The sequence below is a fragment of the Sceloporus occidentalis genome, unplaced genomic scaffold (assembly GCF_023333645.1).
Source record: "Sceloporus occidentalis isolate IW3139 unplaced genomic scaffold, rSceOcc1.0.p SCAF_4, whole genome shotgun sequence".
Lineage (NCBI taxonomy): Eukaryota > Metazoa > Chordata > Lepidosauria > Squamata > Phrynosomatidae > Sceloporus > Sceloporus occidentalis.
The window spans coordinates 178,094,887-178,107,508 of record NW_028316984.1 but is presented as its reverse complement, the minus strand read 5'-3'; the positions used below and the strand labels follow the sequence as shown (position 1 = coordinate 178,107,508).

General features: G+C 41.5%; 1 protein-coding gene across 3 annotated transcripts; it reads left to right on the top strand.

Moving 5' to 3' along the window:
* The first annotated feature begins 760 nt into the window (after positions 1-760).
* Positions 761-11,286, top strand: LOC149315083 (alpha-1-antiproteinase 2-like). Of its 3 annotated transcripts, none has more exons than XM_089522466.1 (5): positions 761-987; positions 2,758-3,367; positions 4,995-5,265; positions 7,385-7,532; positions 10,954-11,286. In XM_089522466.1, exons 2-5 carry the CDS (start codon positions 2,767-2,769, stop codon positions 11,143-11,145), a joined length of 1,212 nt encoding a protein of 403 aa, XP_089378592.1. In that variant the 5' UTR covers positions 761-987; positions 2,758-2,766; the 3' UTR covers positions 11,146-11,286. The 3 variants fall into 3 exon arrangements, with proteins under 3 accessions (XP_089378592.1, XP_089378590.1, XP_089378591.1); XM_089522464.1 differs by having other exon boundaries at positions 2,579-3,367; XM_089522465.1 differs by lacking the exon at positions 761-987 and having other exon boundaries at positions 2,052-3,367.
* The last annotated feature ends 1,336 nt before the right edge of the window (positions 11,287-12,622 follow it).

The following is a 12,622-nucleotide window of genomic DNA, read 5'->3' as shown; positions in this document are numbered from 1 at the left end:
CCATTTTGCTATGTCATTATATTTAATGGGACTTGAGCATACATGGATTTTGTTATACACGGGGGATCTTGGAGCCAAACCCCAGTATATAACAAAGGTCCGTTGTACATCCCCAAATCTGGAACATTTACTCCAGATTTATCCTATAGAATCAATAGTTGCATCAAAAGATGCCAGGGACTGAACCTGGGTCCTTGTGTGTATATAAAACATGTATTATACTGCAGAATTATGTTTCTTTAGCAAAAGAAAACTTGTCCAAAGTCTTGTCAAAGTGTGTGTGTGCATGTGTGTAAAAAAAAAAAAAAGGGGGGGGGAGAGAAGAGCTAGTCCAGTTAGTTGCTCATGTTGGTTTCAGCTTCTCAGTTGGGTCTCCTTCCTGACTGTTCTTCCTGCAAATAAAAAGACTTCCAGTGATCTTTTCATGCAAAAGCTGTGAATTTCTCAAAGGAAAACATTCTAAACTGATGCAACTTTATAAGTATTAGAGAAATTTTAAAAAATGGAGTCAGACTGGTTGGTCTGTAAGTTCCAGTTTCTCAAGAGGCTACTTGCGTGTCCTTCCTGTAGATAAGGAGATTATTAAGGACTATGACGCAATTTGGTTCCTCTAATTAAAAAGTGCAAGGCCATTGCCACATTAGACAAAGAGCACATATTCTATATACAAGTCGCTTGCACAATATAGCTTGATGCAGTAAAATATGTTTACATATTTGGAAAACCTGCATAAGGAGGGATGTGCTGACCTTTGAAGACATTTCTGTATAAGAATCCACCAGTCAAGAACTGGGATATGCCATTCTCGAAGTGTCAGCACTACTGAGAGTAAGTGGCTCAGAACAAGCTTACACTCTCCATCATTGTGGAGCAACAGCGGATAAAAATCTTTGCTACCTTGCTTTATATCTTACTGAGGGTGACTGATCCATCTCACTTCCCACAACTCAGGCGATTAATCATCTGACTAAATTACATATATTCTAGGTAAGGAAATAATGATTCTAAGGATGATGTTTTATGTCTGTTACTTGTTGCTAATATAATGGCTCCTGCCACCCTGTAAAATTAATGTAGTTTGACATGGCTTTAACAGTCATAAATCCATACTATAGAATCCTGGGATTTGTCATTTGTTGTGGCACCAGAGTTCTCTGACAGAGAAGGCTAAATATTTCACAAAACTACAAATCCCAGATTTCATCATATTGAGCCATGGCAGTTTAAGTGGTATCAAACTGCACTAATCCTACAGTAAAGATAGAGCCAGATTCTACTTTGGAGAAGGGGACAAGAATTTATAAAATAATGTCATTTTTGTTTTGGTCACTGGAATCCAAAATAATATTTCTCCAATGTTAAGGCATGAGAGGCTTTCAAGATAATCACAGTGTGGTTTTTATCAGATATAAGGCAGGCCTTCTTATGGTGGATCACCCGCTATAAAGTGCACCTACATAAATTCCCAAAGTCTTGAATTATGAATGTTTGAAATTTGGGGTTTTCATCCTATACATGTTATACGATTGTGCACAAAATGATTCAATTCAATGTTTTATATTAGGGTTTTTTGGGGGAGGGATCTTTTCCACCTCCCAGATTAAAGTTCTACTTATTTAAATAAATATATTCAGAGGAAATCAATGACAATGTTTTTCTAAATAAATCTTCCCAAGAAAACCCTATGACAGAATTGTTACTATAGGGTAACCAAAAACAAATCCCATGCCACCCTTTCTTGAACCACCGTTTCCATCTCTCCCCTCACATCCCACACTGTGTAATCTCTCTCTTTTTCATCTATGCAACTTTTATCCCTTCCTCAGTCGACAACATTTCCTCAGAGGGATGAATTAATAACATTTCTGAATTATCAGCCTAACCTACTGCTTGTCAAGGACAAGGACAATATTTAACTATTGCTGCTGCTGCTATTATTGTTATTATTATTTCTTTTTCCTAGTCTGAGATGCCAAGCTGCTTTCACCTTGTACATATTCAAAATTTTACACCATGCAAAGATTTAAAATTAAACTATCAATACAATTAAAATCAATTCAAAGCAAACCATTAAAAAGAATAATGACAAATATAAAATATATAGCATATGAAAGGCCATTTCCCTCTGAGCAGTCAGCACTGAAAGACTTGCCGAAACAAAAATGGGGTTTGTCTGCCTAAATAAGGATAGGAAGGAGAATAGACGTTAAGAGCAGAATGGTCCAAGGATAACAACCAAGGCACTCAAGACTCCATTCTGAAATAGGTTTCCTGTGTCTTCTGTTTTACTTTTCCAATTCAAACCTTTTTCATGCTTGAAGTGATTGCCACAAGACCACTTTGCTTCTACTATTCTCTGAAAAGAGAGGAAAGGAGCACATGACATGCTGCATATAGAGGAAAGAAAGACCAAGGTCCAGGGTTATGTGTGTTTTAAATGTTTTTTAAGCTCAGTTATGTTCTAATATGAAAATCTGCTTCCTCCCTCCCAAATATCATGTTTTAACATAGTAACAGTTTGACTGTTTCTACTTGTACCTACTTTTGTTGCCTTGGCTCCAAATTAAATCTGAAAAAGAAAAATGCAGGCCTGTTCTATTCCCTGTGAAGTGGATCTAAAAAAATCAAGACTGCAAAGTGATGCCTGAAGAACAAACACCCCAAAGGACTCACACAGAAGATACAAACTTGATCTCATATTAACACAGTAGGCATCTTTCATTGTATCATATGATTTAATAATGTTCTTCTTTACAGAGGAACAAGATGGCTAATTTCAATCTCTGGTTACTTTCTGTTGGACTGATCACTGTTTTCAGTTGTATAGTCACTGGAGATAAACTTCCCAATAATTCATCCTCACTGAAAATAGCACCGGGCAATGCAGATTTTGCTTTCAGATTCTACCACCAGCTTGCTGTAGAGGCTACCAACAAGAATATTATCTTTTCTCCTCTGAGCATCTCAACTGCCTTTGCCTTGCTATCACTGGGGGCTAAAACCACCACCCTGAGTCAGCTTTTGTCAGGACTTGGCTTTAACCAGACAGAGGTCAGTGAGCAAGAAATACATGCAGGTTTTCATCATCTCCTCCACGTATTAAACCACCCTGGGGCTGAAACTGAACTAAGCATCGGAAATGCTCTTTTCACACATGAACAGTTCAAACTCTTAAAGAAGTTTTTGGCTGATGCCAAAAAATTTTATCGCTCAGATATTTTTCCTACTAATTTCAAGAACCTTGATGAAGCCAAGAAGAAAATCAATAGCTATATAGAAGAGAAAACCCATGGGAAATTAGTCGATGTGGTCAAGAGTCTTGATCCTGATGTTATAATGGTACTTGTCAACTATATTTTCTTGAAAGGTAAGGCAGATGGGTAACGTCTATTATTATTACTCAGTAAAATCCCTTCTCCTTCCTTCCCACCCAGATCTTTTGAGTGCCTAAGCACTGAATTGGATCTAAGCCCTTGCCTTTCACCTAATGAATTATGGGATAGTTGTCCTGCCTGGAGCAAAATGCAGAACTGTAGCAATTTAGATTTCAATGGGAAGATGCGGAAAGGGAAGGCTGTCACTTAACAAAAACACCATTAGGGTCATAATTCCAAGGTCTCTTTCTCCCCTTAGCCTATTACAAATATTTATTGTTGTTGTGCCTACCAGTTTTTGTGTGCATCTAGCTTAGGGTTGCCATCCCCGAGGACCTCCAAACCAGGACAAATGTAGGACAATGTTTTAAAATGTAGGACCTTTTTTTAAAAAAAAAATTCCTGGCCAGGAAATTAAAAAAAAAAGGTCCTACATTTCAAAACATTGTCCAAGGCCTCGCTGGGGCCTGGGAGACAGCGTCTTGCAGGCCCCAGCGAGGCCTTGAAGGACTCCACAATCGCGGAGCCCACTTCCAAGGCTTCGCCGGGGCCTGGGAGACAGTGTCTCCCAAGCCCTGGAGAGGCCTTCCAGGGCTCCGCAATCACCAGCCCAGGCTTCCTCCCAGGCCGGGAAAGAGGCGGGGGCCGCCCCTCATTGCGGCGATCGCCGCAGTGAGAAGCGGCCTCCTCCTCCTCCCGGTCTGGGAGGAAGCCTTGGCCGGCTCCCAGGCCAGGAAAGAGATGGGGGCCGCCCCTCATCGCGGCAATTGCAGCAGTGGGAAGCGGCCTCCTCCTCCTCCCTGGCCTCGCGGAGGCCTTGGAGGACCCCGTAGCCAGAGCTCTGACTGCAGAGCCACCTCCAAGGCCTCGCTGGGGCCCGGGAGGGAGCGTCTCCGAGGCTGGAGCTCCAACCGCGGAGAGCCCTCCCAGGCCTCAGCAAGGCCTTGGAGCCGCCACGGGGGCTGAGGTGGCCGCAGTGGGCAGGGCCGTCCCGGTTTGGGCGCCAAACCGGACCGGGACCGGGATGGCACCGCCCAAACTGGGAATGTCCCGCCCCTCGGTGGGATATGGCAACCCTAATCTAGCTTGACTCTGATTTATGATGGCCCACAGGGATGCCTATCCTAGAGTTTTTCTTGGCAAGATTTTCTTGGCTTTCTTTTAGGTTGAGGGTGTAAGACTTGCCCAAGGACACCCAGCAGGTTTCTATGGATGAACAAGAATTTGGAGTTCTATCAACACTAAAATTATTAAATCATGCTGATCCTCATCACAAATATACCCAATGTTTTTGGGGTTTTTAAAAACTCTGTTATTAGACAAAACTAAAGGAGTTGCATTGGAGAAGCAGCTGTTTGCCATCTCTAAATATGCCTTTTCCAAACATCCCTATTATAAAGGCCATTTTATTTTCAGGATCAGCTAAAGAATATTTAATGTTTAGGTATGTATAATTTTCCGTTAAAGCATCCTGATACGTTACTCAATTTTGAATGTATGTGAATCTCGAAATGAAATTCTGGTTGACTGAATTTTGAACATTGTGAAATGGATTTTTATTTCTTACATAAACAAATCTTGTGGAAATAACCTCTCTTCTCATTCTTTTCTTTTCATAAGCCTACTGGGAAAATCCTTTCAACTCTGAAAATACCCAGGAAGATGACTTTTTCATAGATGAGCAAACTAAAGTGAAAGTTTCTATGATGAACAAAGACAGTCGATTTAAGAGTTACTATGATGAAGATCTATCCTGTCAGGTGGTGCGACTCCCATACAAGGGCAGTCTTTCAGCCTTATTCATTTTACCTGAAAAAGGGAAATTGAAATTGGTAGAAGATGCATTCAGAGCAGATGTTGTATCAAAATGGTTGCATTCATTGGAAAGCCGGTAAGCTGTTGTATTCTAGGCAACAGAGCATTAGATGTTCCCTTGATAGGGGAAACTTTGATCCCTGTGACAACCCTGATAGGTTTTTCTTTTTAGTAATGTGTTGTGCTATTCATTAAGATATTCATTACTTTCCAATTTCTTCCTTAAAGGATTGATAAAAGAATGATATAAAACATGAAGAATTATTCTAAAAATGCCCACTAAATGCCTTAAAATGCCCTTTAAAAATTAGCATTATTCCAGTTCATTATTTTTAAATGTAACATCATTATACACTCATAACCAAAAAAGTAGCAAGTTACACACAACAGCATGGGTCGGCAACCTGCGGCCCGCGGGCCACATCTGGCCCCCGGAGGCGCCAGAACCGGCCCCCGCTCGCTCCTGCCGCCGATTGCCGCCGCTCCGGCCGCCATTTTGTTTTTTAAAATGGCGGCGCCCATCTAGGAGGCCCGGTGTGCTCCCTGGAGCCCTGTTCGAGGGCTCCAGGGCCGTGCCAGGCCTCTGAATGGGCGACGCCCTCCTCCCTCCTCCTCCTTCGCCCTCCGCCCTCCTGGCCCCGCCCTTTGCCCTTCAGGCTCCGCTCTCCTGGCTCTCCCCTCCTCCCTTCTCTCTCCGCCCTCCTGGCCCTGCCCTTCACCTTCTGGCTCCGCTCTCCTGGCTCTCCTGGCTCTGCCCTCAGCCCTCCCCCATGGAAGAGCGGGGAGGGGGGGAAAGAGGAGGAGGAGGCAGAGAACGAAAGAGAAAGAAAGAAAGAAAGAAAGAAAGAAAGAAAGAAAGAAAGAAAGAAAGAAAGGGACACAGTGTGCATGCATTTTCCCCTGTTCTGTGGCCTTCAGGTAGCTTCCACATGCTAACTAATATTGTTATTCTTATGCTTACATCCCTTGGTATTCTCTTTGCAAAATCCCTCCACATGGGCTGGCTTGCTCTTTTTTGGGTTGAGACATTGTGCATGCATTTGATCTGGATTTCCTGCATGGCAGGGGGTTGGACTGGATGGCCCTTGCAGTCTCTTCCAACTCTATGCTTTCCCTCTGCTTTCTGACTTTCAGGTAGCTTGCATGCTGCAAATATTGTTATTCTTATGCTTATATCCCTTGGTATTCTCTTTGCAAAATCCTTCCACATGGGCTGGCTTGCTCCTTTCTGGATTGAGACAGTGTGCATGCATTTGATCTGGATTTCCTAATTTTTATTTAACTTTACTTGTTCTTGTTCTTCATTTTGAATATTGTATATGTTCCCATTTTGTTTTTTACTTCATATAATGTTTGCAGTGTGTGTAGGAATTATTTATTTATTTATTTATTTATTTATTTATTTATTTAAAAATTATTTAATTATTAATTTTGGGGCTTTGGCCGAAGGATGGGACCGAGGAGGAGAGGCCAGGCACATGCCTACTTCTCCTTGCGGGACGTCGATGGAAGCTCCGCCCCCGACATGTGGCTCCGCCCCCAGAGGGAGGAAGCTCCGCCCCAGCATGCGGCTCCACCCCCAGAGGGTGGAAGCTCCACCCCCCCAGCTTCGGCCCCCCAGTTGTCTGAGGGACAGCAACCCGGCCCCCGGCTCAAAAAGGTTGCCTACCCCTGCACAACAGCATTACAGTTGCCCTTCAATTCTCATGGACTTGAGATCTGCAGTCTTGAATATTTGTGGAGAGGCAACCTCCATTAATTTCAATGAGGCGCACACCTCATTTAAGCCAATGGGGCTTGGATATCAGCAAGTCTTCTTGGGGGGGCATAATGGATGCCCCGCAAAATGGAGGGTCAACTATTTTTCTAACATACCTGTTTAGTCTTGGTTTTCACCCCAGCAGGGAACAATTCAACACTTGCATAATAACTGAGAAAACTAATCCACTACAGTGAATGCTTTTCTTTAAGTAAAAGATAATTTTAGTGCAAAATAAGAATTCATTAAAATATCTTTATCCAAACACATTAAAAAGGCAAAAAAAGAAACAAATGTTAGGTCAATTCAGCATAATTTTAAAAGTTTATGCTTCATATTAAAATATTACTATCAACACTTTATCCCAATCAAATTCTAAATTACTTTGCATTTCTTCAAGTAATAGCTGTCAATTCTCTGGTTCTTCTTTCAACAGGAGAATAGATCTCTACCTTCCCAGATTTTCATTGACTGGTAGCTATGATGTTGGTGAGATATTTAAAAAACTGGGAGTTACCGAACTATTCACAAACCATGCAGACCTATCTGGAATTTCTCGTCAACGTAATCTGAAGGTTTCAAAGGTATGCTGCTCAAAATAATCTTGCTAAGCAAATTGGAACATGGTCTTTTTCAGACAAATTGGAGCATTTGCACCTGTCTCTGAGCAGTGCTTTGCACATGACGACACTCGTTTACAAGGAAAAAAACCCAATTACACAGTGCTTTTTACATATATAATTGTGTAAAGGTTATCTTAGGGCTCCTCTGGATGGGCCAATACTTTCTGTAAGTGTTGGACTATTTTGTTTCTAGATGTCATGCTTCATAATAGTTGTTTCTTATTCCTGCATCCAGTCATGCCTTAAATATATTTGGTTTCATTGACTCTTTTCTTTCCTTTTTAAGGTGTGGTTAACTCTGATATGGAAGGGGTTTCCTTGCCTCCCCATCATAGCCTTAATGAACTCATCACCTCTTGCACATGCTTCTCCCCCAGTATTCACACTCCCTGTCTCTCTCTCACACACACACATATATTTTAATAAATTATTATAGTCATAATGTCGAAGTGCTATACCTCTTTAGCACTATAACTGTAAAAGAAATGGGGTGAATTCAGTCTTCTAACCAGAACAGTAATGAGAGAAGAAAGATCAGAGGAAAACTTCTATGGCAAAGGGCCCTCCCCACTGCAAATATCATCAGTGGAACTGCCCAAAAGTACAGGAGGAATTAAGACAATTGATACAGACATGGGAATTTATCCCTGCCTGTATTGCAAACTCTTAAGACTGGGGGAAAAAGTCCTCCTGCTCTGAATTTAAAAAGTCAGATCTAATGCTGGAAATTCACAAGAAATATACTAGGGCAACAGGTACATAATACGGTTATTATTTTAAAAATAATCCTGATAAGTCCAGGTATTGCTGCCATCAAATTCAAAGGCTTTTGGTTAGTCTGAAAAAATACTGAGTTTGCTGTAAGACAGATATCATGTGAAAAGCAACTAAGATGGTTACCTAGACAATAGTGTCCTGAGCATCCAATGTCTTCATGTTGCCATTTCAGGTGTCTACACAAATTCATGGTTTGCAGGGACAATAGCAAGAGACTCTTGTTAATTTTTTCATGGTGTGACGTATGAAGGGGAACAAGATTTTTCAGTCACCCTGTTCTCCAAATTTTGCCATGGTTAATTACGAAAAATACCCAGGGAATGCCTTCGTGCTTTTCTTATCTCAGATATACACAGACAGACAACTTGTCTCACTTTACACCTTGTACTGACTCTGTAGTTGGAAGAGCATAGAACCTCTTGGTAACCTGGGATTATATCTGCACTGCAGAAATAATCTGGTTTGATGTGACTTTAACAGTTCTATTCTGGTGTCACAACAAACTACAACTCCCAGAATTCCATAGCATTGAGCCAGGACAGTTAATAAAGTGATGTCAGACAGATGGGATTGGGTCTGCAGTGCAGATGCAGCCTGAGACAAAGCCTGGCTTCCTGTTCCTTCGGCTTTTATTTTACATTCTAGCAGCCACCTACTCCATAAATCAAACAAAATTGTGAAAAGTTGTGCATGTAATCTTTGTGTACTACTGAACCAGAGTAATACTGTTGCTTTTCTAAACAGATATTTGTTTTATTTATTTTATATATATATATATATATATATATATATATATATATACATACACACACACACATACACATCCATTTCCCTCCCTCCAGCAACATTTCTGTTTCACTGGGAGAATCTTAACATTTCTGAGAGGTATCTGAGAATAATAGTTAAGGAAGGCCCCATTCCCACTCTCTCATTTGTGCTGGATGGAGCTGGGCAGATCCGGGTCCTCCCTCCTGAATCTGTCCAGAAGCAAGTGCCCATTTTCATTTACCTTATTCGGGGTAATTTACCCCTGAATGCCATTACAGCTCTTTGCAGAGAGTTCACATTTGTGGTACCGGTTTAAAATGAAGGCTCCTGTGCTGTCAATCAAATTCAGTTCCGCTTTCGTCAAAGGTGATGTTTCTTACAGCAATTGGGCAACAGGATCGGTGCTTTTCCCCCTCCTTTTTTAAAAAAAACTGGTGGCAGTGTGCACATATTTTGTCAAATTTAAAAACTGCCAGGTGTGTGTGTGTTGTGTGTATTTGGGTCACTACAGATTATTCCTCTGCCTCTGTTTTCAACCTCAAAATGCAATCTAATGCCATCTCTGCATCCGACCTCCTTGCCACCCCAGAATGCCTCATAAATATACAATAATAATAATAATAATAATAATAATAAATTTCTCATCTCGGAATGCCAGAAAAGGATGCCATGCATCCTTTGCTTTCCCTCAGCCATCCCAGAATTCCTTACAGACACATACAGTAGCAAAAGCATTCTGTATCAGTTTGCCAAATTGAAAGAGAAACGTTTGTAATATTTGCATTGTAGCATTCGCATATAAAAAATAATTTAGAAAAAAAGCCTCTTGCAAAGTGAGGTGCCTTTGCTGGGAGCAAGCTAATGAAAGGGAAATGTATTATAAGCAGACACACATTCTATCTATATGCATTACCCTGTAGCAAAAAGCATTCACATTGTCTGTCAAATATATTAAAAATAAAAAATAAGAAGAGAGAGAAAGCTGCCTGGTGCGAGAGGGAGGCTTGTTCCATTCTGTGCCCTCCCTCTGACCTACCCTAAACTTGACTCTTTCTCTGGCTCCATCCTCCTTCTCCTCCTGCTCCGTCACCCCAATTGCCCTTTGCACCCTTCCTCCGGCACCATCCTCTTGCTCCATTACCCCGATTGCCCTTGCAAACCTTCATCCTCCTCCTCCTCCTCCTCCTCCTTCGCCCTAATGAAGGGAAGGAATGTTCCGCCCTCCGCCCTCCCTCTGACCTAAATCCCTCCCCTGAACTTGACCCAATAATGATCGGGGACAAGTTCATATTTGCCAGACCCATTTTCCCCCAAAAGATAGTTTTTACTCCGCTTTCAAAAGACATGCACCAAGGGGCATTTGCCCCTGAATGGGTGTGAAAGCCTCATTTTCGCTTGTGGAAGGATCGGAGCCAATATGAATTTCCCGTGGTTAATCAGGGTTCTGAACTGGGGTAAAAGGTAGTCTGTATGGCCCTGAAGAGAAAGGATGGCCTGTGTAAAAAATCATATGGGTTTGTCAAGCCTGCCCTACGTAGAAACACAAAAACCTTCAGAATTCTCTTTCAGGCTGCATCTACACCACAAAATTAATACAGTTTGACACTGCTCAATATGGAATTCTGAAGTTTGAAGTTTTGTGAGTTATTCTGTCAGAGAACTCTGGTGCAACATCAAACTCCAATTCCCAGGATTCCGTAGGATAGAGCCAAGACAGTTAAAACGGTGTCAAGCTGTATTAATTCTGCAATAGATTCAGTCTATTTCATACAATAACAACTAGTTCACTAGATAACAGAGTTACTAATAAACTAATTCTTTCTTATTTTATTTACAGGCAATCCACGAAGCGTATTTAAATGTCCATGAGAATGGAACTGAAGCTGCAGCTACCACGGTTGTAGAAATTGTTTTAACTTCCCTTCCGCCTGTAATTACGTTTAACAGGCCCTTCCTGTTATTAATCTATGATGCTCCTACAAAGTCTATCTTATTCATGGGGAAAGTTACAAATCCAAATGAGAAGTGATTACACAACTAAGGCTCATGTTATAGAATTGACAGTAAATGTTTCCTGCCAAATTTAAAAGCATGTATGAAAAGATTCTTTGGTGAAATTTACTTTACTGGAACTGTCAACCTCACCCATTCCTAAAGAAATTAAACACTTTTGTGCAAATGGCATCTATGAAATGTCTTTGTGTTCATTTCTCTGATACAAAAGTTTTAGTACAAAAAATACATAACAGTCAATACTAAAATAAGTTTTATTTCCAGTCACTACAGACTGTCTCTTATGATACGGAGCTATAATTTTGTTTTAAATTGCCAAGAGTAGAAAATGTAAAACCTTAAAGCCTGCATTGCATCAAGCAGAGGCCTGGAACAGATTGGCAGAAAAAAGCTGCTCAATCCTGTTTTTTCCCTAAAGCGGGTCTAAAGGCCACTCCCCACACAGCCCACTCCCAAGGTTGGGCTGTATGCTGAGTAATTTTGTTGTTGTTGTTGTTCCCCCACCAAACATGTACACCATTGCACAAACACACTGCTTGCGACCCTCCCCCCCAGTACCTTCCACATTTGCCCAGATGCTATCCCAGTGTGTGGCCATCCCTTTGAACAGTCACGTGTACAATGCTCTGCCCATACAAGGCATTGGAGCATTGGTGTGCAAGCAATACATTGGCAAAGCACAAATGATAGAGCCCCCCTTTACATGCCCCCTTCATCCCATGCCCACTGTTGGACTGCCAGTTTTTTGTATGTTGTAATTAAATTCATTGGAGTTGTCAAACATTCATTTCTTCGCTTTGCCGCAGTCCCACACTTGTGTTGTCCCACACTTACATTGGAGTATTTATATGCAGGTCCTGTTTGTTCTGAGTTTTAGCCCCAGAATGTGGCTTTGATGCAGTTTCTGCCTGCTTTGGAGGTGTGCGGCATCCAATTGCCCCACTTTCAAAGCAGTTGGAAACTGCTTTATTTTGCCCATCATTTCTATCCCAGAATTAAAATGGCCAAAGTTTTGAATCAAAAACTATTTGACACTTTCAACTGCAAGTCATAGAGGACTATGAGTGTTGTACATGCTAAAAACCAAGCTGAATTAAGACAATTTAGGCTGGTTTGACAAGCTTCCAAGACAAAGTATGCCTCCCTTCAGATCAACCTGAACTGAAGCTGGATGCTGCACAAGCAGTGTTTCATGCCTTGGAAAGACAAACATAGGGGCGAAGCAGACCACCTTGAAAGAACTGCTCCTTGCTGCCTATTTGAGTGCCGGATCAGGGCCACGACAACTGCATGCTGTGACCCTGATATGGTGAGAAGGGGGAAGTGGGAGATATAAATAAAATTTTATAATAATAATAATAATAATAATAATAATGATTAAAAAGAAGCGGCAAAATGCCGCTCCTTTTTAGCATGGAAGAAAGCCATTTCTTTTGCCACATCAATGGCTGTTCCACATTTCTGAAGAGTCTAATCACCATCTGGTCAGGCAG

What these genes read in the sequence shown, in the direction of transcription:
- LOC149315083 (XM_089522466.1), top strand. Translation starts at nt 2,767, where the DNA reads ATGGCTAATTTCAATCTCTGGTTACTTTCTGTTGGACTGATCACTGTT. An exon ending in CAACTATATTTTCTTGAAAG is followed by an intron (nt 3,368 to 4,994) that starts GTAAGGCAGATG and finishes TCTTTTCATAAG; the next exon opens with CCTACTGGGAAAATCCTTTC. An exon ending in GTAATCTGAAGGTTTCAAAG is followed by an intron (nt 7,533 to 10,953) that starts GTATGCTGCTCA and finishes TTTTATTTACAG; the next exon opens with GCAATCCACGAAGCGTATTT.